We start from the raw sequence: 25288 nt of genomic DNA, 5'->3' as shown, positions 1-25288 counted from the left end.
CAGTATTGCAATCTAGATGTATGGACTTAAAATCAAACACTGGCTTCTTGGGATCATATATGATCTTGAAAATTTTAAAAAAATCAGAACTTGAATTCAAACACATCTGATGCCTAAACAAATCCCTAACTTACAAACACAGTGATGTCATATCCAGATATGATTGCTTTTATTTGAATAAATTTCCACCAAACAGTGGTGTTGGCTGGACATTTTTGTTGATGGTGCATTCACAGGCCAGCCTCTTGGAGCTACAATATATTCATATATCAGTAAACATTGTGATAAAAACAGTTTTGGTTTGTAACAAGAGATGTCTTGCTAGATATAACAAATGTGTTTTGTCATTGCGCCATTAGAGGTGCTCCCTGGCTAGAAGTTCCTGCTTGGTAGATATATCAAAAGCAAGATGTGCACTCAAAAAGAAGATAAGCATAGGAAGAAGTGTTATTTTACAGTAATTTTTTGGACTGCATATTAAAATTATAAACTTTGTGATGTGTTTTTTCCTGTCAATTATTTCCTTTGATATCTGCATTTTTTGGATCTGTTGGTCACAGAAATATGTCAGTGTCATATCTCTGTTGTTTGAGAAGTTCAGGAAGCAGAAGTGAGGGAGATCAAAGAGATTAAGTTTAATAGAAAAGAACTCGATTAACAGCATGTTTTAGTTCAGAGTTCTTTGAGTCAAGTATCAGAGAAAGGCTGCCAGCATACCTAGGAGATGTGTTATCCAACACAGTCATTCTGATGTCCTCAAACCCTGATGCTACAGTGGCAATGTACACAGGAACTTGCAGCTTGAACCATATCTTGAAATGCATTCTTGAGATGTGTAATAAAGTAGTATATGACTATGTACGTTAGAGCTGAAATTCTAGGGAGGATTAATCTTACGTACTCTGGTACTCTGAAGTTGTTAGCACATTGTTTTTTATCTCCCCTGAATAAAATCTGTGAGAATTACATGCGTTTCTTCTGGAAATCCATATTTTGTTTACTTGTACCTCTTCACAATTTCAAAACTTTGAAAGCATATTAATATCTCGACTTCAATAATTTTCTAGCTGTATGTGTTGGAAATGAGTGTGCTTGGTTTGGATAAGTTTTACGAAGTACAGCCATGTGACTTGCATTGAATTTATGAGAATTCTGGCAGCTGAACTGCTAGGCAGTTATTTGAAAAGAAGTAACAATTAATTACAGGTATGTTAAAGCAACATCAGTTCTATAGCAGATGATGAACATTATTTCATTCAATATCAGAAAAATGAAGATGAGCAGTGCATTAAGTAGTTTAACACAGTGGGGAAAAGAACCACTTTACAAACACTTGCTTACTCCAAAATTTCACAGCATTCTATCACATATTTCCCAGTTAACCAACTACACACTATTTTCTATTCCAAGCAATCCTGTAGTTATGGTTGATTTTAAGCAACTACTTATTGCCACTTGTGAAAGCTGCCTAGCATCACCAGACACTGGGTGATTCCTCAAACCACTGGCAAGTCTGCTGTTCTACAGGAGAGGCACAAATGACAATGATGTTCAGAGAACAGATTATTAATAAATCAGCAATACATCACTAAGTAAGGTATGCAGAGCTATTACTTTCTTATAGCTACATCCGTCAGAGATCTAACAGTTCTATGGCTTGTTATGATGTCTGCTTCTGCACATTTTCAAGAATCGTACTCTAACTTCTAAGCAATTTCTACTTGCCTTTCGAGTACCAGTGTGTTAATAAAAAGACAAAAACACTGTAGCACAATCCTATTACAACTATTATAATGAAGCAGAATTTGTGCTTTTGATGTTGAGCCTTTGAACTTTTTTGCTTTGAAATTTAGTTATAAAACACACAAGTCTACCACAGAGAACACAGCTTATCTAGAGGGAACAATACCAAAAGGGATTTTTGGAAGGGAAAAATAGATTATGCAAGATGGTAAATATTTCCCCTTGTCTCTTAATATTTTACCAAACACACCGAATCCTGTGAGAACAGGACTAAATGGATTTATTATTTAAGCTAAAAAGAAATAAAACAATTATATTAATATCTAAGGGAAAAATTTAATATAATCCATCTCGTACCTTGTTATGTGTCTGAGTTTGTCCAACCAGGATAAGGATATTTGATGAGATAATCGACAGGCAGAAATTGATTAGAATTATGGACCTCTCAGATCTGATGTACCTGTTCGAAAAAATAAAGAGAGGTTACACATTTTCTAAAAGGAAAACAACCAGTAAGTCACACAAAGCTTTGATTTAGTTCTTGCATTAACTACTGGAGATACTCTGAAAGAGAGGTGTTCCCTTTCATGTGCTCAGAAAGAGTATTAGAGAGCTATAACAATACAAATGAAATACATGAATACAATACATGAAAACTATGATATTTTGATAGATATTTCACAATTTCCCCTTAGTATCTTGATATATTTAAAAAATAGTCTACCAATGATTCCTTTGAAAACTGCTGGCAACGCGGTTCTAACACCATACTGCTAATACTGGGCTCACAGGCATTCATGTCAGGAACTTCTTATGCTCTCTGCTTGTCCCTGGGAATATCCACAGCTGGCACAGACCACTCATAATTACTACCTTCAGCAAAAATAGGGTGATTTACATAAACAGAAGATTTGATCCCCCATGCATAAATAAGATGCAGGTTGGTGGATGATACTATGGCAGTGAATTTTCTAACACATTATTGGATAAGGATGACATTAATCTTGATGTTCCAATAGTACTGTAATATCTTCATAAGACTGAATGCCAAAAAATACCCAAATGTGTACAGAAAGATTAAATTATAGCAGTGAACATCACAGTCATCCTTGCAAACTTACCATATTCATTTTACAAATATGCTAATGATGAAAAAGTCAAAAAGTCTTATCACATATTTGCTTTCAAGATGCAAGTGTTCTCATTTTTCCGTACACAGCCTTTTATATACTACAGGACAGAAAAAGAATGATTATGGTAACAAATGAAGTACCTTTCTGACCTGATTTTTAGAGCTGCTAACAGTAAATGTTGACTACTAAAATAAATGAAAGTTAAGGGGGCTCAGTACCTCTGAAGACCATGCCATATCTTTATATATTCTACAACCTATATTATATGCTTCTCACTGCTGCTGTCTCCCCCTGAGTCACCCATAGCTGACTCTGAGGAAGTAATAAAAAAGGCTGTTGAACCCACATGAAATGCCAAGCTTTGGATATGAAATTAATTATAGACCTTTTTGCTTGCATATCAAGAGATACAGCATCACATTTTTTTAGTTAGTCAGAACAACCCTAATACCACAATCCACATTCTTCATTAAAATATAGCAACAGTCTTAAGGCTAGTTCTATGCATTTGCAAACAAATACGAGAAGTCCAGTGCCTTTGTTCCCACAGAAAGCACACCGCTACTTTATAACTTGTTAACTACTGATTTACCTGGGCCAATTCACAACACTGAGTGCCCATGGATTACAAAGGACTTTAGTGATTGTAAAGACAGTGCAACAGGAGCTCACAGCATTCACTTAAGCCATAACACATTTTATCTTCACTAGAAGTTCACAAAATCATAGAATCATAGAATTGCTTAAGTTGGAATAGAATTTAAAATCATCTAGTTACAGTCCCCTGCCATGGGCAGGGACACATTCCACTGGACCAGGTTGCTCAAAACCCTATCCAAACTGGCCTTGAACACTTCCAGGGATGGGGCATCCACAACTTCTATGAACAACCTGTTCCAGTGCCTCACTACCCTCACAGTAAAGATTTTCTTCCTTGTATCTAATTTAAATAATGGAGTAGACCAGTTCCACTGAGCATGACAGTATTTCTATCCAAGTGCTAAATATATCAGGGAGTGCAAAAATAACACTATAATTCTTCAGATAGGAATTATATCCTGAAATACTCTCATTCTTAGTTTTGACAGACAAGAACTGATAATTTTTATAGTCTTTTACCATAACTTATGTAACTAGATATTTTTAATAATTATATATATTTCTAATCCCGAGTCTCTGTGGTACATAAGAGTGATAGAGAAATGGGTGCAAAATTATCAAGCTGCTTCTACAAGCAAAACTCTATTGGTTGATTTTCTCTTATGCTAGAATTTATTGTTTAGTCCCTTTGTTTCTCATTACTTTCATAAGTGCCTATTTTACTTTAATTATTGAAAAAGGTTAAATGAGAATCCCTGTTCACTTCCAAAAAATATTTATTACTTTGCTCGACTTTTCATCTGACTTTTCTGTTTCTTCTGCAGTAAGACATTATGCTATTTCTCATTACTTCTTAGATTAATTTACTTCATAAGTATTTATCGCACTTTTAAGTCATTACAATATTTTAATATTGTAAACTCAGGATGGAAAGAAAATCTATTACTGGAATGTACTGCTACACTACTCAAGACTATTTAATTTTGTGGTCTTTATTCAAACTTTTAACTGATACGAACAAATTCAGAATCAGTTGACTGGACCTCCCTAAATGTCCCACTTTGATATTATTTTACTTATAAATTTTGCTTAAAAATGTTAATGGGAGAAAAGCAACTAAAGGTATAGGCCAGAAGCCTCACATGAAATATATCACATATAAGAATCCTGCATTTAGTACTATGAATATCCCACCAAAGGAGCAATACCATTCCCACTCAACTGGAGAAAGAAAAGACTGAGCAATACCATCATCAGCAGGCCAAAACAGTAAAACTGATCAATCACATCAACAAATGCTTCAAAGCATGCACTACATTTTCCTCTTATTTTTCCTCACTTTCCAAACAATAAGTGTTGGTTCTCTTTATGTTTTAATGAGAGCTCTTTAATGGTCTCTTTAAATTGCAATTCAAATAAATATAACAACGTATTTAGCTTTCTCAACCTGTTACATACCTCCATAATGCTGCATAGACAACTGCTAGAGTGATCAAGGCCAAGCAGGAAAGACCACTGCCTACTATTAAGGTCACTGAGGGTGTACCAGATGATTCCATGATCTGTAAGTTACAACAGGCAACCATGAAGAAAAAACATCCTCCAGCAATTAAAACAACAAGTCAAATGAAAAAAAAGTAAAAAGAGGAAAATTAAAAGCCGACAAACTATCACAGAGTGTTTCAGTAATATTAGCTATGAAGAAGAAATCAACTTAATTCCAAAACTGATCCCTACATAATTCTGAGATCTGCTAATACGTTCCTCAGAGGGCTCTGAGCTTTAAAAGGCCTTGTAATTTCTGCACGATACTTTGAAAAATAAACTAGTAATATTACAGTGTAACAGGAGGCTGTGACATTAGCACAAGTTTAAATGACTCTCCAGTTAACATCAATTAAAAGACATACTTATCTTCACAAGTAGCACTATTTAGAATTGTGTATTAAACAAACAGTTTGGTTTCACCCTAATATATTGAAGATCATCCAGTAATTTGTCCCATTATTTGATTCATGCTTGTTGCAGAATGACCAAACTTTCTGACTTTTAATAACTTTGACTTCAATCCACTATTCTCACATGCTTAATTTTCTTGGGCCTATGACTGCCTAGAAGGAATGGCAGGATATCTATGGCAACAGAATCATATGCCTTCATTAAAAAAGCTACAAATTCAGATTTTTTTTCATTTTTACTCTGTGTATTAATAAAAATGAAAATAAATGAATGACCTTGAAAACAAATTAGTTTTCCCTGCTGTAAGGGAAACTATTGTCCTCAGATATCAGGTCAGCTTTTTTCCTCTGTATATATATGTACTCATGTTCTGAAACAGACATGGGTTTTTCTAATAAATATGAAAAAATTTAGATCTAAAAGTTTTAAAGGATATCATGCCTGGTTTACCAAATGCTTTTTAAGCTTCAGGGACGTATTGTAAATTACATTTATCCAGATATCTTTTGTCACCCAAATAGGATATAAGACAGATGTACTTTTAGGCCAGATCTCAGGGAAGAAGTAGTATTTTATTTCAGCCACTTTTCCCCCAAATGGATCTACTTTGCTATTAAAAAGAATCTGTTCATATGTTTCCAAAACCAGGAAAATGAAATCATGCTTTAGCAGGATAACTTCACAAATATTTGCTTTTCAGCTGTTTTTACATTCAATAATATTGGGAGTGTCTGCTCATACACTTAATGTCCCCTCTTTCTCATGAAAACTTGATTATTTTTCTTACATCATATCAACAGACTACATAGAAAATCTGTGCTGAAAATGTCCAATGCAGATCTGCAATCTGTTTAACTACAGTATCTAGGGTTTTCCTACCAAGAGCAATAATAGAGACCTGTACGTTTCCTTAATCGTTCAATACAAAAGTTTTCTACACATTTGCACCACAATTACAAGGCTTTCTCTAAAAAAAAAATTACAGAGTTCGAGAGCATGCAAATTTCACTAGGATTTAGTTGTATCTCAGAATCTGGAATTCATTTATCTGAGACACTGTAGACACCAGGAGACTAACATTTGATTACCTGCAATATTAAACAATTCCTTAATGCAACGTCTGCAATATACCTGAGAGGAAAGCTGGACCAGCTCCCCCATCCCCCCGCAGTCCCCCCCGCATTCCCTTTTGCATTAAAACTGGATTTTCCCCCCCCTCTTTGTTACTTACTATTTCTCTAGGTTGCTGAGCCAAAATGGCGAAGGTAGAGAGACGATCACATAAGCATTTCGTATGGGATGCATCGGTAAGCACAGTTTTACATCCCTGGGTGGACCAGGTTCCCAAAGAGTCGTTCCTGCAAAGGAGAGAGAGAGGAGGGGGTGGGGGAAACGGGGGTAATTACGCCTGACGGCCGGTTCGGCGAGGAGACAATGCAGCGGCGGGGCTCGGAGCGCGGCGGAGTTCCCGGCCAGCGGCGGGGACTTGTTGTGGGGCAGCGCGGGCAGGGCGCGGAGCTGTCCGGGCGGCGGTGCTGAGCGTCCGGGCGCTGCTGCGCCGAGCCCCGCCAGCCGCGGCAGCAGCCGCCCCCTGCGCTGCCAGCCACCTCCGAGCCTCACCAGAGCACTGCGAAAAACTCATCGGGGGAAGAGGGGGAGGCTTTGTTTATCTATCTCTCTCTCTCTCTCTCTCTCTCTTTTTTTTTTTTTTTTAATTTATTTTTTTTTTTCCCCCCTACCGGCTCTGTTTCTGGTCTTTTGTGAGAAATGTGATGTTCTGTAGTTGTGGTGTCCTTTTCGGTCCCTTTCTTTCTCCACTCCACACCCCCCAACCCCCCACCCTTTCGTGTGTGTGGCTAGGTTAAAGGCATGTGGTTCTCAAACGGCTGTCTGGGTTATGCCAGTTGGACCGGGAGATGCCGGATCTTCAGTTCTGACTGCTATTTTTGCTGAGGATTTGGGATTTTTTTTGGTTGTTGTTTTTAGCTAGCAGCCTTAGAAATTTCACCCTGGAAACGGCAGCATCAGATGCCTCCAACTCTTGCCTTAGCTCCAGCAGAGGGGTGGATTTCAGTACAGCAGCACACATCACCAAAGAGACACACGAGTTCGCCCTCCAGACATCACTCAGTCAACTCGCCTTTCCCTGGCTCCCTCCCCCTTCTCGAGTCTTTTTCTTGGGGTGGCAGCACCAAGCTAACCCCAAGCCAAGGCAATCGTTTGGTGGCACCTTCCACCAACCACCCCTAAACAAAACGATGATTAACACAGCCCCCGAATTCAATTAGACATTCAATATGCTAATGCGAGGTCTGAAACCCACCCCAGCAGAACAATAAAAATGGTATCAACCCACGTTTTCTTTGTGCAAGCAAGGAGAAGGAGAGGGAGAGACAAAAATCATCTCTCCTGTTTCCTGAACTGCAGTGGGGAGGGGGGAAATATTTTCTACAGGAAAGGGGGGTTGGTTTCAACTAAAGCAAACATATTATCTTTACATGTGTTATATTTAGAGAACAACTGGGTTTCTTTCATCTTTTTCCCCCTCCTTTCATGTCCAAGGAGCAACTGCAGTAACTTTGCTGCCAGCAGCAGCATGTGTGCTGTCAATTCCTGTCCATTTCACCTCAGGTCACTAAATGACTTAAAAAAAAAAAAAAGAAAAATGAAGGTCAAAGGAACAAGGAGGGGTAAGAATAAAAATTTCCAATCCCTGTGACCATCCTGGTTTCACCTCTTCTGCCTTGACAATACACCTCTGTAAGTGATTCTATATGCCAGGGCCGTCATGCAAAGGCAATTTGTTATCCCAAACTTGCTCTCAGAGTGCAGTTCACCCCAGGCCACCTCAGCATTTTGTGCCACTAGTTTTTGAACACACCAGATGTAACCCTTACACACTATTGTCTTCAAAACAGAATCCTGTAATAAAGAAAAAAAAAAAAAAAACCAAACCAAAAACAAACAAACAAACAAACAAAAACAAAACAAAACAAAACAAAAAAACCCAAAAAACCCCAACCAAACAGCAACTGAGGGAAACAATTGAGAGAAAATCACCAGTTCTTCAAGCCATTAAAGCAGTTTATTAGCTTTCCCTTGCAAATTGTGTCTTTCAAAGAGCCACAGGCTAAATCAACATCCACTTTGAAAAATGAAGTTACATATTTTAAACTCAGAAGCATTATCTTCTGGATAACTTAAACAATTAATTTTATTAGCTTTCTTGTATCTTCTCTTATTGCGGCACACAGTTAAGGCCAAATGAAATGTGTTCATCTTCGCTGATTAAGTATTAAGGATTTATAGGTTAAGAGAAATTGACATATTTAAAAACAAAGGGATGATATTATTCATCCTGAAAATAAGATTTAATAAATTGAATTCACCCTATGTTGAAAAGCATTGGATGCACAATACATCCACTTAGCATTAAATCCTTGCAGACAGTGTCCAATGCACAAGAGTTAAACAAGTTCTAATTATAAAATCACAGATACTAGTTTAGTTTAAAACAAAGCATCTGTTAAAATTAAAATTATATTTGAATTACTATAAATCATGGCCAGACCAGCAGGTTTACACTGGATCATTCAGTTCTTCAAGCCACTTGCACAAATACAAACTTCCAGTCATAGAGTAACCAAGCCACAAATACAATATGTATTTTGCAAAAATTTTTCAATACTACTGAAAATTTTGTAGAATTTCCAAAAGCAGTCTGAAGTGAACAAAGCAGTCTAATTGGATTCCAAAATAAGACATCATGGAAAAAGGCAGAGTCAGTCTAATATGGACACATTTTACATTTTATTGTTCATTTTTTTCAGTGATACACTTCAATTTCTTGCTGAACAGCATTATGTTTATATGTTGCAGGTCAAAATTCATTAAATAAGTTCCTTCTTTCTTCTAATCAGTGTAGTTATAAAAAAAAAAAAAAAAGCGCCTCACTAATAAATATATTTGTAGTCTGTTGAAATTGCGGCTAAGAGAAGCTGCACAAAATGTTACACGAAGTCCATGAAAGAGACTGAGTAATGAGCAGGACCAGAAGGAAAGTGTAACTACAATTTGTTGCACGAGGCTTATGCCAGTAGAACAGCCAATGCATGGTTACTAATTCCCTCAGAGACACTGGTAATTTTGACTTGCTGACATAAAATAACAATTTGGTTTTAGGTATAAGTAAATAAAGAATGGAAATATGGAATTAAAATGGATATATTGCCTTTAGTACCTCTCAATGCAACACTTTTTATGAAGTACTCCATCTATGATCTGTCACTCCTGTAAGGCAACTCTTCTGGTCTAACCAGAATCTATTTCATATTTAGAAGCTTCTTTCCTTTTTGGTGTGATTTTCTTTCACTATGTGTCTAACACTTAGGGTTATAATATGAATATGCAAAAGGGCACCTATTATTCCTGTGGATCTTTCTTGTTATGCAGAAAGCTATAAAGGAGTGACAGGTACTATTAACACACGTTCTATTTATATCAAGGGAAATTATTGAATTGAAAATATCTAGCAAATATAGATGTAGGTTCATGCCCATTACTGGCAATTTTTGTACTCTTCTACTGAGTTACAGATGATTTAATCAACCTGGCAGAACTCCCACGATAGAAGGAATTCCCAAGAAGCACAGATTCACCATTGCAGATCTTGTGTCATCCTGCAGTTGAGGCGAGGAAAACAGCAGGGGAATCAGGAAAATAGGGGGGAAAAAGTCTAAGTAGGATGTAATTTGGGGTATGGATCTATGGATATTATGGCATATGGACCAAGAGGGTGTTCTTTGACCAAGAACACCCTCAGCTCCAATATTTATCTGTATGTGTGCCCTTCTCCAAGTAGTCGTGCAGCTAGTGGAATGTGGGAGTGTCTTTTCAGTACCCTTTCAGAGCTTAAGGTGAACTTCCTGTTCTATGCAACAAAAACAATGGTCAAATGATACACAGAAAATTATTGTAGTAGTGTATTATATAGAAGGGGAAAAAAAAGATCTTTACTCACATGATGTATTAAGCAATATTGCATAATTCTGCTCACTACTAAGAAAAATATATTACTATCTCAGATATCAAAATGGAAATGTAGTTTATAAGACAGAACCATCTTTGTAAAACAAAAAAATCACTCATGACACAATTGCCTACCTGACAATGATAATCAGGCCACATTCTATATTCTAGCAACTGTTTCCCTTATTTTGCAGTATTTCTCTTGGTCTCATGACATGATTAACCTCTTACTACTGGATTTTTTTATAATTAATAGTATACACCTTTAACAAATTGCATTGGTTTGTTTACTTTAACTTCCTGATACATAAAAGTCAGTTTTAACTTTGTTTTCAGTCACTTAATAAAGGCTTTATCTCATACACTGTTTACATTATTAGTGCATTTTGAAGAAATATTTTTCAAATGAAAGACTAACTTTTTAATGGAGATTCTGTGAGAAAAAGAAAGCTAACAACACCTAAGCAAACACTTTTCCCTAGACTAGCAACTAGTAATCCAAGTAGTTGCCTGGGTTTTGATCATCATAAACAAAGAGTTAACATCTTGCTATACATCTTCAATGGTAGCCTACTCTAGTAATTTCTTTGCTGATTGATAATTGTGGTTAAATTAGAATAAGAAAACTTTTTGTAGTATTACTTGAGTAACTGTAAGAAGCTGTTATTTAATTATTTAATTACAGCTTTCTAGAAAGCAAACTACACAAAATTTAAGAAATTATAGTATTATATCTGCTGAGATGATTTTAATTCTTCTTAATTCTTGTGTATGTACATTTCTAATTTATTTTTTTTTCTGTTCAACTAGATGCTGTTTTTCCTTTGGGACAGAGTTTGGTATTTCAACTCCATTCTCAGTAAAGAATGACATTTAATGATAAGAAGCACATGGAAAATGCAAACATCAGATTTTTTTAGCTAGCAAAAGGCAGGAAAAAAAGCTCATGGCCCTTATGAATGGCAGGTTATAAGCATCACAGTGCCTGCTCAGATGTGCTATCCAGCACATTAGTGAAGATTAAGTCCTTCCCACACCAGCTTGCTTCTTTATACCTGGACCTAAAATCCCAGGGAAGTCATAGGGAAGGCTCAACTGCAGGAGTCTCCTTTCAGTTGTGCATGTTCATACATCTGAGACATGACCTAATTCTTGGCATGCACAATTTCTTCTGTGATCAGTCTTATTCCTATCAGCAGTGTATAGCAACATCTGGTGTGTCGCCACAGTATTTCCTAAAGTAAAAAAAAGTAATATAAAGGAAAAAGACAAAAAATAGGACAAAAAAAATGTGGATATGAACACACTTTCCTTAATAATGTCACACATAAAATTGCAGTTTAAAAAACTATTGTTTACCCTGGAATTGTTAATATTACTAACATTAGGACATTATGACTTAGGGCTTTCTTTCCCATCACAGAATTAAAAAAAATAGCATGAAATTGTGGAAATGAAAAACAAAATTGAAAAAACCAATTGCCTTAAGACTACATTTCTAAAATACTGCAAATGTCCCAAAAATGATGTCTGCATTTGTGTGGTATCAGAGGAATGGGCTTGCAATATCTTGCAATTGGATTTCCAACCAGAATACTATAGGGAGTTAATTTTCCTGAAGACAAGGGCCACTTCTCCAGTTCAGACACTGAATTGTTTGATTGTCCTCAAAGACATACTTGTGTATATCTTTTTTGTCAAAGAAAACAGAAATCTTTAAAAATTTAATTTTCTCGCTGCTCTTTATATTAAAAGTAAATCATATATAAATAATTGTTTTGTAAAACAAACCTGCATGTAGGGTAAAAACCAAGTTTTATTTTAATATGATTTAAACTAGAGATGTTAAACCCTAAAAAGTACAATTTGTAACAGAGCCACTGTAGCTATAGCTAATTGTGAGATTAAATTTCTAATAATGTACAACTTAAAGAAAGTTCCATGGGAAGGATCAAAAATTGGCTTGGTAATCTGTTTGGCTACTATAAATAAATGATTCATCAAATAGAGAGTTGTGGAAGTGAGTATTAATGCTTGTGATAATATTTTTTTACTTCCAATATTTCTCTGTCCATACAGTTTAGGGCATGATCTAACACACAGCATATTTGAACTGTGCTGTAATCAATAGCTACCCTTCTAATAGCATAGTGCACGTGTATCAACATGTAAAATGAAAAGAAACTCTAGATAAATTATATGACAAAGCCATGGGAAACAAATACTAGAAGCTCGTGCCTCCTACTGCACAGTTCTTGATTAGTGGTCCTCTGTACTACTGCTACTTCATACACTTATTATTAGTTGAGTTATGGGATTCATTCATGTTTTCGAAAAGCACTGGATAAATGGCAATCCTTCAGCTCTATTTCTGTGTCCTAACAAGCCTAGTGGATTGCATTCAAATGAGACCATTTTTCCTCCTTTCTCAAAATTATAGAGAAAATCTCCTAAGAAGATGAGTACCAGGGTATCAAAAACTTTGAGGGAAATCAACCACTTTCCATAGCTTTGTCTCTGTCTGACTCTGTAGATGGTCTCAGAGAAAGTACATTTGAAATACTGGGCACTCCCCCTGTGTACACACTGACAGAGGGTGTTGGGATCTATTTAGAATTTTTGAGAACTTTGTCTTCTTTCCTCATGGACCTCCAGAATGACTGGTGCAGACAAGAGGCCCTACTTCCCTTCAAGATTATATCGTGCCTTACTATCTTGTCTAGTAAATCTTGTTGAGTTCTTAGAAACTATGCAAAGAAAAGTTCTTATCAAACTCCACCAGACTTATTGTGCGAAGTTGACGAACCATACTATTTGTGAATCTGTGTGCATGAAAGTTCCTACTGAACTTGATCAGACTTAGTGTTTCAACAGTAAACCACATTATTTGTGAATCTGTGTTCATGGAAGTTCTTATTGACCTCAACCAGATTTATAGTGTTGAAGTGGTAAACCACACAATTGATGAATCGGCAAGAGAATAACATCCACAATACTGGTGCATCTGAGATCTCATTGAATGCAATCAGACTTACTGTGCTGATTTGGTTATAACCAGAAAATAAGCCTAGCTGCACCCAGCCCATTTGATCTCTGAGGACTATCTGGAAAGCAAAAGGGTTTTTTTTCCACCCAATTTCTATACTCTTAATGCAACGCACTTCTCACAAAATCAGTAAAATCTTTCATGTTCTTTTGTTTAGACTATAAATATGCATGTAGCTTTATGGTGAACTAAGGAAAAATTGTCATGTAGTGCTTTCCAATTGATCAACCTATAAAATCTTTCATGCTGTACTATTACTCACATGGACTTCTAGCAAAAAGGAACCTTGTAAATTGTCCATGGCCAGAGGCTGAGAAAGGTTAGGGGCTCAGAAGTTTATCCTGGAAATTAACAATGTCAAAGCCTGGTATCTTTTTTTAATGCTTCTTCCAAAAGACAAGCAATAAAGCACAGTATCATTAGTTCAAGTTCCAAGGCCAGCATGACCAGCAGGGACAGGAACAGGTGTGAAACAGAACTGTGTGGAAGAGAAGAGACTGGGCTTCCATCAGTGTTACTGTTACAACATCCTATGCTATCCTACATTATATGGGCTGACAAAAATAAAACCATTACATGTCCAACCTCCTCAAAGCATGCTTTGGATGAGGCTCCAGAGATACTGACCATAATGCAGGAAAAAAGTTGACACATAATAAGAATGGCAGAAACAAATACATTAAGTGGTTAGACACTGAAATGATGCTCATTGTGTGATGCATGTGAGAGCTGAGCTCTCCTTTGCAGCTAGATGCTTATACACTACTTTTAAAAATCTCAGGTTCACCTCAGAGACGGACAGTGGAGAGTCTCCCTTTTATCTCATAGCTCAATGGTTCTGAGAAGATGTGAGTTCAATTTCATGCTGTTTCATGCTGGTTTTGAGGGGTGTTGAATATTTGCAGATGACCTAACCCCAAACTACAGCATATTCTGGAGTAAGAATACCCTCACCCCTTCTTGCTGAAGTAGAATTATGCATTGGGCCAGAAGGTAAAGCAAAGCATGGACTCTGGAGACATAGTGGAAGGAGACATTGGCATCTGCATTCCAGTTCCTGCCCCATTCAATGTTATTTACTCCGTAGATTGAGCATTCAAACTTCAGTATTACATGTTCTCTGAAGAGCCTCAGGTTTCATATTTGTTCCTTCATATCTCAGCTGCATGACTAAGAACCCTCCTCATAGCTGTCAGCATCTCCTCCCCTGTATCTTGTGATACCACCTGCTGCTCTTTCACAATCCTACTATGTATCCTATAACTGTTACCCATGGGTTCTCTGAAGAACATGCTGTGGGCTATGGCAATTGGAGACAAATGATTGCCTTAGTGTACCATTTTAAAGAAATAGGTAAAGACCTTTTTCTGTCTCCTTACATTTTGAAAACAAACTTAACTCAAGCCAGATTGAGATAAAACAAACAACTAACCAAAAAATAGGACACAGTTACAAATGTTTATAAGAAAAAAAAGAAATAAAACTGACATTTGCTCTACTGACATGGAGATTATGTCTCCCCTTTTATCCAGCTGTTAGTCGGCAAGATTTCTTAAGAATTCAGTTTACAAAGAGTTCTATTTTCTCTATATGTTAGGCCTCAGGTTATGTCCTTTTTCTTGTGTAAGACGCTTGCTTTTTATAACCAATCCTTTTTTTGTAAGTCCTTCCCAGAAGCCTAAACAGATCTTATCTGTTTTTCTTCAAATGCATTGATTTCGTTCTTATTTGGGAGAGTATCTGATCACCCCTTTTAATTAAAGTAAGTATTCTTTTTCTTCCTTAGAGATGTCTCTTTTTTAGATCAGATGTTATCTTTTGTACCCGACTGGCCAATTAACAACTGCTTCAATAAGAGTAATCCTTATCTCCCTATTCTCTCTTTGGTGAGTCAGCATGCATCCTGACTGAATCTGCACCAAATCTTTTACTGGTTATCAGGTTGCACATTAAAAACACATTTTATACAAATACCTCAGTAGGAAAGAGGCATCTAGATTGCTATTGGCTCTTGACTGAGATTAGACACATAATAAACCAGTTTGAGGTGACAAGGGGTTGTAGGGACTGATGCTGTACCTTTGGTTAGGTATTTTCTCTTCAGTGAAAACCTTAACTACAGAATGCAAAACAGAGTAGTCTTTCTCTTTCAGATAATATCTACTTGTAATAGGAAAGAATAGGATTAATGCTGTATGGAGGAAATAGCCTCCTTGTTCCAAAATGCCCTACAGCCAAAAGATTTCATTCTTCTAGCATGGAGATTTCATTCTTACAGCACAGAGATTCCTCTCAAAAAGATTCTGAATCTTGCAATGATGAGACCTCACCTTGGGTCTCTTCCATCTTGGGTGAGCTGTCTGACCATTGAACTATCAGACAAAAATCCTACAGTATAGGACTTCATACATGTGCTGCCTGTGTTTCATGCATCAGCCAGCTCACTGTTAAGAAAAGGCCACAGTCAAGACTGACAGAGATACCCTGCTTAAGTACCTTGATGAGAGTCGATGCTAAGGTTCTTCTGAGCATGTCAGAAGAAAGACTTGATGGCCAAAACGGCTTAACATAAAACTCAAAAGAACCCCTGGATTTAAAAATCTCTAGAGTTGTACAATGGCTGGAGAGGAGGTCTGGCAAAGCCCATTAAGGATTAAGAGGTGGCTATCTTCTTATCTCATATAATAACTGAAACGTACTTAAAATGGGGCAATGAAACAAATCTGAGGAAACAATTGAGATGCACTGGCTTTGTGTATGCCCAGCTATGAGCAAATGTAATGCAATACAGCTAAACACAAAGCTTTTTATAGTTTTTATGATCTGGTTAAAAACCAAAACTAAACAATCCAGATGTTGCTAAGCTGGTAGATGTAAGATGTATACTGAAAACTCTTTAGTGATATAGAAGTTAGGTCTGTGAATTACAAAGTAATGCATCTTTTTTGTATTAACAATTTTCATTTTTATTTTAAGATATGGGAAAATCACTGTGGTTAGGGTCAAACAAAGTCACGTACAGATTTAAGAAATGGAGGTTCTCTTGTTAAAAGGAAAAATTCAAAGAGATACCTCCTAAGTGCACTTTTTAGCCTCTTCTAAGTTAGTCTTAGCACTGAGGTTCTTGTCTTTCATTCAGGTTTATTACCTTGGGAGTTATTAATTGTTTGCTCAGTTTCCAAAATCAAAATGATTTGAATATAGCCTCTTTGGACTCCAGCCATGTGCTGCTCATCTGACTCTTCCTGAGTGTTTGTATTTACAAACCGACTGCCCAGAAAGGTAAATTACAGCTAACCAACTTGTTTTTAACACCTCTTCACACTTGTGTAACGGTAGTGTTGCCTAAAAAACAGCCAGCTGAGGATGATAATTTCTGGATATAACACCTGAAGTGCTTCACTGAGGGTTTGGCTAGGAGTACATGGAAGAAGGATACATGCATCACACTTCACAAAACAGGAAAGCAGGTGCTGGGGAAAGAGTGATGGTCTGCACTCTGCCACGTCTGAAAAGCAAGCTTTATGTACTAGTGATTGTGGCCACTCAATAGTTAAAAGACATCTCTTGCAGAGGAGGTCACTGTTGTCCTCAAGGCCCACAAGTGGATTCTGTGGACATGCTTAAAATTTAATCTCTGCATGTACAGTATGTTTGATGCATTCACAATAAAACAGACAATTTGCATTTGTAATAACAATATATCTGAAAGTCTCAGAAAAAAATACTGCCATGAACAATACAGTATTTAAGTCCTCTTACTCCTCTGGTAAAGCCATTTCAACTAGTCACATGCCAGCTAGAATGTTTAGATAAATGTGACTGCTGGCATTAAAAACTGAATAAATTGTTTAAGAGATTGGACAAGTGTCTTTTTTTCGCAGTCTAAAAAAAGGGAATAGAGGAGGTGTTGGGGAGTATGTGCCTTAAGTAGGTGCCAAAAAAGTGCCTGTCTGAACAAATGAGTAAAGATTACAAGCCTATCCACTTTCATCTCAGAATTTTTCTGTTTGTGTGTGTCTTGATGATGGGAAACAGCACCAATACTCCACAGGTACAAGAGTTGTAAAAATGAGGTTGTCTTCTATCTACTGACAAAGCTGGTATAGACTTCAGCCTTCAGATACGGTAGAAAAAGACTGAAAAAGTGTCCTACAATAATCAGTTAGTACACTAATGATTATGTAGCTTTTGTCTGAAAGCCTTGAAACAGAGACAGAGTTTCCTCCTGAATCTCAACCTAAGGCAGAGATCAGCCCTAGGATTGAAGGCCAAAACCAAAATATGGAGGTAAATTACTTCTAGATTCAAAAGAAATACAACCAAATACAGTGCTATGCTTACTTCCATCTATCTCCTCATAGAGGTAGAGATGCTCACAGCACTATTGATCTCCATAACACTGAATCACTTAGGATATTGAAAATATATGTATCTAAAACATATACAGTAAAATTATTCAGTTAATGTTGCAGCTTTTTGCTCTCATTGGCATGAAAGGCATATCTCATGATGTCTGTCTGTGGTGTGTCACATAGATGTGGCATGCTTTAGCTGAAAACTCCAAATCTGAAATGCCTTTCCCTTCAGTCAGACATAGTATTGCAAAGAGAAACTGTTTTAGAGCCTTCTTACATTTTGAAGTAATTTACATTCTGTTATGTTCTCACGCTACTTGATGTTTTAAAAGTGCAATAAATAAAGAATACAGTTAATTTGGATTACACTACTTGATCTGAATTATACACAGACTACATAGTACATGATACTTATTAGCTAGAATATATCTCCTAGAAATTACATAATGAGGGCAGTTGGAATTATTGTCTGTGCATTCAGGGAATGTCATGAATCTGCCTCACATCAGTGAATGCTGTATATTGATTGGACCTGTCAACTTCAATGGAATATCCTCAGTACAACTCACATCAGAACACTATATTTTGATCTCTCAGACAGCTAAATGATATCTAAAATTACATATAAGCAAACATCCTTCTATTGACTATGCATTGGAGAAAACTCATGCGTATATTTTAATTCAAAGATGCTGAAGCATGTCAAGTGCATGATGTGTTCTTCAGTTATATTAGTTTTCAGCAGGGGTTTGGAAATAGCAAAACAGAAAATATGACTATGCTGCTCTAAAAAAGTCTATGGTATGCCCACATTTTGAATGCAGTACGCAGTTCTGGTCTCTTCCTTATTCTATCAGATCTAGTGGAACTAGAAGGATCTCTGGAGAACATAGGACAGCTTCTATAAGGTAAGTCCCTCTCGTCTGGGTAAGAGGTGGTTGAGGGAGCTCTCATTATATTTGTAAGAGTGTGCCATGGTAAAAGTGAATCAGAAATTATTGTTATTCCTTGAAATATATAATCTAAAGGCATTAAATGAATTTATTAGTTGTATATTTAAAACAAACAATAGGAGGCACTTTTTTTTATCACAGGGCATAGTTAAATGATGGAAATTGTCACCACAGGAGGTTATAAATGACAAAACATTATGTGAAGTGAAAGAGTGATTAGATAATCTCACAGATAAAAAAAAAAAAAAAACTTTAAAGGCTACAGCACACATAGATAAAAAAAATCTGACTGTACATCCCAAGCCTGTTGGAATTTAAGTCTTACACCAGGGGAATAGCTATTAAATAAGTACCTTGCTATTAAGTACTCTTCTAGGCTTTTGTTAACAGGCAGGATGCTGAGGCTGGACTAATCTTTTGCCTGTTCAGCCCAGTTTATGCTTAAATTATTATTCCTGGTTCAAAGGATTTGCTTTCAAATGAATCACATTTCAGTTTGCTGCTTGTTTCACACTGCACGTAACTCGCTGAGGTGTGCATCTCCACTGCTGGCACAAATGGCAGTGGTGCTCTCCTCGCAGTGCACAATGAGGTTTCTCAAACCAGGGGAATATCAGGGGAGCTAAGAGAGCTGCCAGGAGCCAGCAGCCTGTGAGGCAGTGGGTGACAAGACCTGGGCAGGGCCAAAAGCGAGTGACCAAGCCGAACCCCCCTCCTCCCCATAAAAGAATCCCTCAAGGAGCACTGCCAGGGAGGAAATGACAGGGCAGTTGGTGCAGGATATGCAGGAACGGCTCAGAAGCACTGCAAGCTCAACCAGGAAGAAGTGGCATCCGCCTGGCAGAAAGCTACAGTCTCTAAGCTCTGCACCCAGCATGAATGCTGCAGCTGCCCACTGTGCTTCAGGGGAAACATGCTGACACTCAGGAGTCAGCTGCGGGGTGTGCTCTGCAGAAGGGAGGAATGAGCACACCCCTTGGGAGGTGCACCCAGGTAGAGGAACTCCTTTGACTACTGACAGAGTGTAAAAGAGAGGGACATACCTCTGGAATTTCGCCCTACTTTCCCTGTGACAGGCCTGACAGGCAGACAGGATGCACAATATGGAGAGTTCCCTGTTCCCTTTCACCCTGGCTGAACACAGTTACTTAAGAGATAGGCAGCAAGGACAACAAGTTCTTGCCTAGAACACTGGACATATTTTCTCTGTGACTTTCCAGTTGCCCTGGCCTCATAGCGTGAGACTTTCCAAGTGGAACTGTGCAACAGCAAGGACAATAGTTAATCTAGCTTGGAAGTGTCCTCAATGTCCTGAAGGAAAAGGCATCCAGGAAGACCAGACATTCCACAAGAAGGAGATCTTAAAGATGCAGGACCAGGCCACTACCATATGCCAAAAGACAAACTGGAAGAAAAGACTGCTCTGTTTGAACAGGGCTTTGGCTGGAACTCAGGATAAAAAAGGGAGCATGTCACTTTTGAAAGAAGGGATGGGCAACTCAGAAAAACTACAAGAAAGCCATCAGGTTATATAAGGAGAAAATTAGAAAGGCCAAAGCTCAAGAAGAACTTAATCTGGCTACTATTGTAAAAGACAACCAAAAATCACATCAGCAACAGACAGAATCCACTAAAGGGAACTGAGGGAGCTGGGGAAAGTGTACACCAATATACTTACAATTATTTACCAGCATTCTTGGCTAACCAGGGCAGTGTCAACTCACTGGAAGTTGGCAAATGTGACTTCCAGCTACAAGGTGGACCAGGAGGAGGATATAGAGAACCATAGGCCTGTTAGCATGGCCTTGATGCTGGGGAAGGTCATGGGCCAGATCATCCTGAGGGCCATCAAACAGCAGGTACAGGGCAACCAGGGGACCAGGCCCAGCCAACATGGGTTTAGGAAAGTCAGGTCCTGTCTAACCAACCCAATCTTTTGCAACCAGGTGACCTGCCTAGTGGATCAGGGAAAGGCTACAGATGTAGTTTTCTTGGACATTAGTAAAGCCTTTGACACTGTCTCCCACAGGATTGTCTTGAAGAAATTTACTTATGGCTTGGATGGATGGACTGTTTGCTACATAAAAGCTGCATGGCTGGGCCCAGAGAGTGGTGGTCAGTGGAGTCAAATCCTGTTTGCACATGGTCACTAGTGGAGTTTCTCTGTTCTCAGTATTGGGGCTGGTCCTGTTTAAAATCTTCATCAATGCTCTTCATGAGGGAATTGAACTCACTCAGTTCACAGATGACATCAGTTTGGGAGTGTTGATCTGCTGGAGGATAGGAAGGCTGCATAGAGAGATCTTGACAGCTTGAATTGATAGACTGAGAATGACAGCATGAGGTTCAACAAGGCAAAATTTCAAACCCTGATACAAACACTTCAGATACAACAACCCCACACAGCGCTACAAGCTTGGGGTAGAGTGGCCGGAAGGCTGCTCAGCAGAAAGGGACCTGGGGCTGCTGCTCAACATTAGCTGAACATGAGCCAGCAGAGTGACCAGATGGCCAAGAAGGCCAATGGCATCCTGGTCTGTATCAGCAATTGTGTGGCCAGCAGGGCCAGAGAAGTGATTGCCCCTCTGTACTCGGCACTGGTGAAGCCAGACTTCAAATCCTGTGTTCAGTTCTGGGCCCCTCACTGCCAGAAGGACATTGAGGTCATGGAGTGAGTCTAAAGAAAGGCAACAAGGCTGGTGAAAGGTCTGGAGCAAAAGTGATGTGAGGAACAGCTGATGAAGCTGTGGTTGTTTAGCCTGGAAAAAGGAACTGCTCCCTACAACTCCCTGAAAGGAGGGTACAGTGAAGTGGGAGTCAGTTTCTTATCCCAAGTATCAAGTGACAGGACAAGAGGAAATGGCTTGAAGTTGCACCAGGACAGGTTCAGGTTTGACATTAGGAAAGCTTAGGTTGGTCAAGCAATGCGATAAGATACCCAGTGAAGTCATGGGCTCCCCTTCCTGGAATTATTTAAAAGACTGGTAGACATGGCATAGTGGTGGACTTGGCAGTGATGACTTGATAATTGAATTTGATGATCTTAGAGGTCTTTTCCAACCTTACTAATTCTATAGGCATATTAAACCCAAAACATAGTGCTGAGACAGCAGTATCTTAGCTCTGTCTCAATATAAAGTTGAGGTACTGTGACATCCTAAACTTACAAATCTAATTTCTTGGCACCACATAAGTGGACATTGAACAGAATTTAATCTTTATTGCTTTGAATTAATGTTTTATCTCATATTAGAGAGAATATCTTATGTCCTTAAATTTATAGTGTAGACTTGGGATTTTACAAGTACACTCACCTCCTGAATGGTATTACAAGATTCTATTGAGATACGTATTTATGCATATATATACATATATATAAGAAATACATAATAGATGCTGCAGTAGAGATATTTTTTATTGTATCTCATCTGATTTCAATATACTTCATAAGGTCTACTTTTAGATTTGCACTACCAATGGCTTCACACTTTTTATTCTGTGCACGAGCTTAACTGTTAAGCACTTATAAAAATATTTGCTGCTTTTCTTCATAGCGTTGCCTTTTTCTCTATAAAATTATACCTCCTGACCCTTAGAATGGTCAAGTTTCAATCCCAAGCCAGTAACATCTACTCTGTATTTAAAAATGTCACTGCTTTTAAGTCCAATACCTACTAGTCCTGCAGGGCTAGAGGCAATAACTTGCAAAGGGAAAAATCCTCAGCTTTGCAATTGGACTCACAAACCTTGCTTCTAACCCTGCAGGCCTGTCAGCTATCAAACTTTGAAGTCATGACATTTGAAAGAAAATGTACAGAGGAGTTATTTTATAGGAACAGAAAACCATTTTTAACTTACCTCAGAAAATTTTTATTGCTCTTTCTTGCCTTATTCTTCCAATAAGTAAGATATCTAGTTTTACAGGTGGGTGCATATGAAAATAGCACTAGTAAATGCTTTAAAGAGTAACTCATTCTAAAGGTTATATAGTAGAAACTCATGCAAATATGTTAGCACTATTGGAAAAATGAGGCAATGAAACACTGACTCAAGGTCAGAAGTGCAGAAACAATGACCTCAGCTGTAACTTTTCTTGTGTTTTAATGTCTAATGTAATTTTATCTTTCCATCTAACATTAAAACTAATTAAAATGATTGCAGAATTAGTTGAATTAAACCATCCTTCATTTTCAATGATATCTTAATTAATACTAATAAATAGTACAATGCAAACAGTAAGTTCCCACAGATTCCTGTAAAAGAATTATAAGAATACTAATACTAGTACTTCTTTATGAGATTTTTATAAAAATTCTGCTTCAGAAAAATAGTAATTCAATCACTTTAAAATGTCAAATATTTGACAGCTCCATTTTTCTATGTTTCACAAATTTTCAGTTTTTAACTCAGTTGACTATTAAAAAAATCAAATTTAATGGATTTTAAACAGAATTAATTCTACTGAGCTTACTGTCTTCAAAGTCCAGGCTGTTTTTCATTTTGTCAATTTTAACTCTTGAATAACTTTCTGTGAGTAAAAATTCAGATTTTTAGTGTAGGAAATACAATTCAAAAATGCCATTTCCATTGCTTCTCTGAGACCATGAATCAGCATAATATTTAAATAAGTCTATAACTTCATATTCCAGTGATTTCAGCAGATTTGCTCATATAGTCAAAGGTATTAATATGCTCAAGTTTCATGTGAAATCACAGCTATTTCCATCTCAGAATTACAAAATATTGATGAGTTAAAATACAAAAGTAAGAATAAGTGGTCACATATTCTAGATGGCAAAATACTATGCTGCTGTACTTGATAATCAGAGCAAATAATTCTTGAATTTTAATCCTGATGACCTGTAAAAATATAAATTCAAATAAATGATCTTTATAGTATCACTATAATTTCTATTAATAATATAAATTGCTATTAATTATTAAGCCCAGAATGCAGCAAATACTGTGAACAGATTTACATAAATTTAATAACTTTTTGCAACAATTTGCAGAATTAGCAATCAATTTCAACTTGATTGCATATAATAGGAAAAATCACAGAAACATACCTCTCTATCAAAGCATGTTTTAAAGGCCTCTGTACATGCAATGTAATTTGTCTACCTTATCAGCCCCTCCTCTCCAATTTCTGAAAGAAAAATGACTGATAATATATTCCAACCTTGTCATTTCCATGATCTAGAACTATTTGTCTTGATGTTTCGCAAATGCTTCAGCTCCTAAGAGAAACCACTTGGAAGTCCAGAGTACCTATACAAGATTGTTAGTAGGACTTGTGCTGAATATCCAGGAAAAGACACCTCACCTTATTTATTTGTTGATGATGTCAACCGGCAATTAAATATTTGCTGGTAGTTGCCGAAAATACTTCTTTGTTAAGTAAAGTTCATGCTAACATTGCCCCACTTAACTGTCAGTCATTACTGTTCAATGTCATTGGGAAAGGTACATTTACTGGGAGAAATTCTGGTACAAGTCCTGGCAGAAGTCAGCAGATGGTAAGAGAGATTATGCTGCCTACTTTCTACCTGGATACTGTACTTCTTCCATGAGTAAAATCATGTGAAACTCATGTAAAGTTTCACTGCTGACACGAAACATGACATGGTTTGAGTAGAGAGAGCTCCATGGAAGTACCTATTAGAAAAATGAATGCTTACATCTGAGGAAAAAATATTGATGCAGCTGCCCTTGTGCTACTCATAGTGTTAATTTGAGAACTGTGGCATGAAAGGGAGGACCTATTGGCAGAGTATAGCTAGGGATACAAGGATGGCAATACAACTCAAGAAAGACCATGGCCTAGAGAACCTATGTGGAAAAGAAACACTGCACTACTTGAGATGGGTGTCCGGAAGAAGCAAAGCTTATTGCATAATAGTACTGTGCATATTCTGTCCAAGAAATTCTTTTATGCCTGTACATAGCAGATGGCACTTTAATTAAAAGTTCTGTAAACTTTCCTAAAACATCTTTGTGATTTCTGTGTTCAGCATGTTTATGTACCTCCCCCAGGAAATTAACAGGTTTTCAAATATCTTATCCTCATTTAACAGTGATGTATGTGAACTTCTGCTTCACAATGAAGGACAAATCCAGCACTACCTGCATGATGTTAGTATTAATTTTGTTCAAGCCCTTAATAAATGTGGTGCATCTGAAAGGTGAAGGCAAAAGTGAGGAATGGGATAAGAACATGAAGGAATATGGACTTGGATATGAGGAATGAATGTTTAAGAGTTTTTGACAAATTAATACATATTAAACTATTGGCTAATACAAATTTATGCTTGGGATAACATTAGAAGTTAACTAGAAAAAATAGAAAAATTATGTGAAAAGGATTTTCTCTCAAATCATGGAAAACAGGTGTAAGTACAATATTTTCTTGAAAACACTTATTTTCTGTTTTAAAAGTCAATGGATGTAGTATTTTAATCAACTTTG

General features: G+C 37.3%; 1 protein-coding gene across 1 annotated transcript in view; it reads right to left on the bottom strand.

The window, feature by feature from the left end:
* ADGRB3 (adhesion G protein-coupled receptor B3) overlaps nucleotides 1-25288 on the bottom strand; it is a 446784-nt gene that overhangs the window by 90833 nt on the left and 330663 nt on the right. Inside the window, exons 17-19 of the mRNA XM_066314980.1 lie at nucleotides 6667-6793; nucleotides 4935-5038; nucleotides 2101-2203 (exon numbers count right to left, since the gene is read on the bottom strand). Coding sequence (XP_066171077.1) covers nucleotides 2101-2203; nucleotides 4935-5038; nucleotides 6667-6793 — 334 coding nt within the window. The remainder of the gene's footprint in view (nucleotides 1-2100; nucleotides 2204-4934; nucleotides 5039-6666; nucleotides 6794-25288) is intronic.

Source organism: Sylvia atricapilla, chromosome 3, assembly GCF_009819655.1.
Source record: "Sylvia atricapilla isolate bSylAtr1 chromosome 3, bSylAtr1.pri, whole genome shotgun sequence".
Taxonomy (NCBI): Eukaryota; Metazoa; Chordata; class Aves; order Passeriformes; family Sylviidae; genus Sylvia; species Sylvia atricapilla.
The sequence above is the reverse complement of the archived record's forward strand: the minus strand, read 5'-3'. Positions and strand labels throughout refer to the sequence as shown.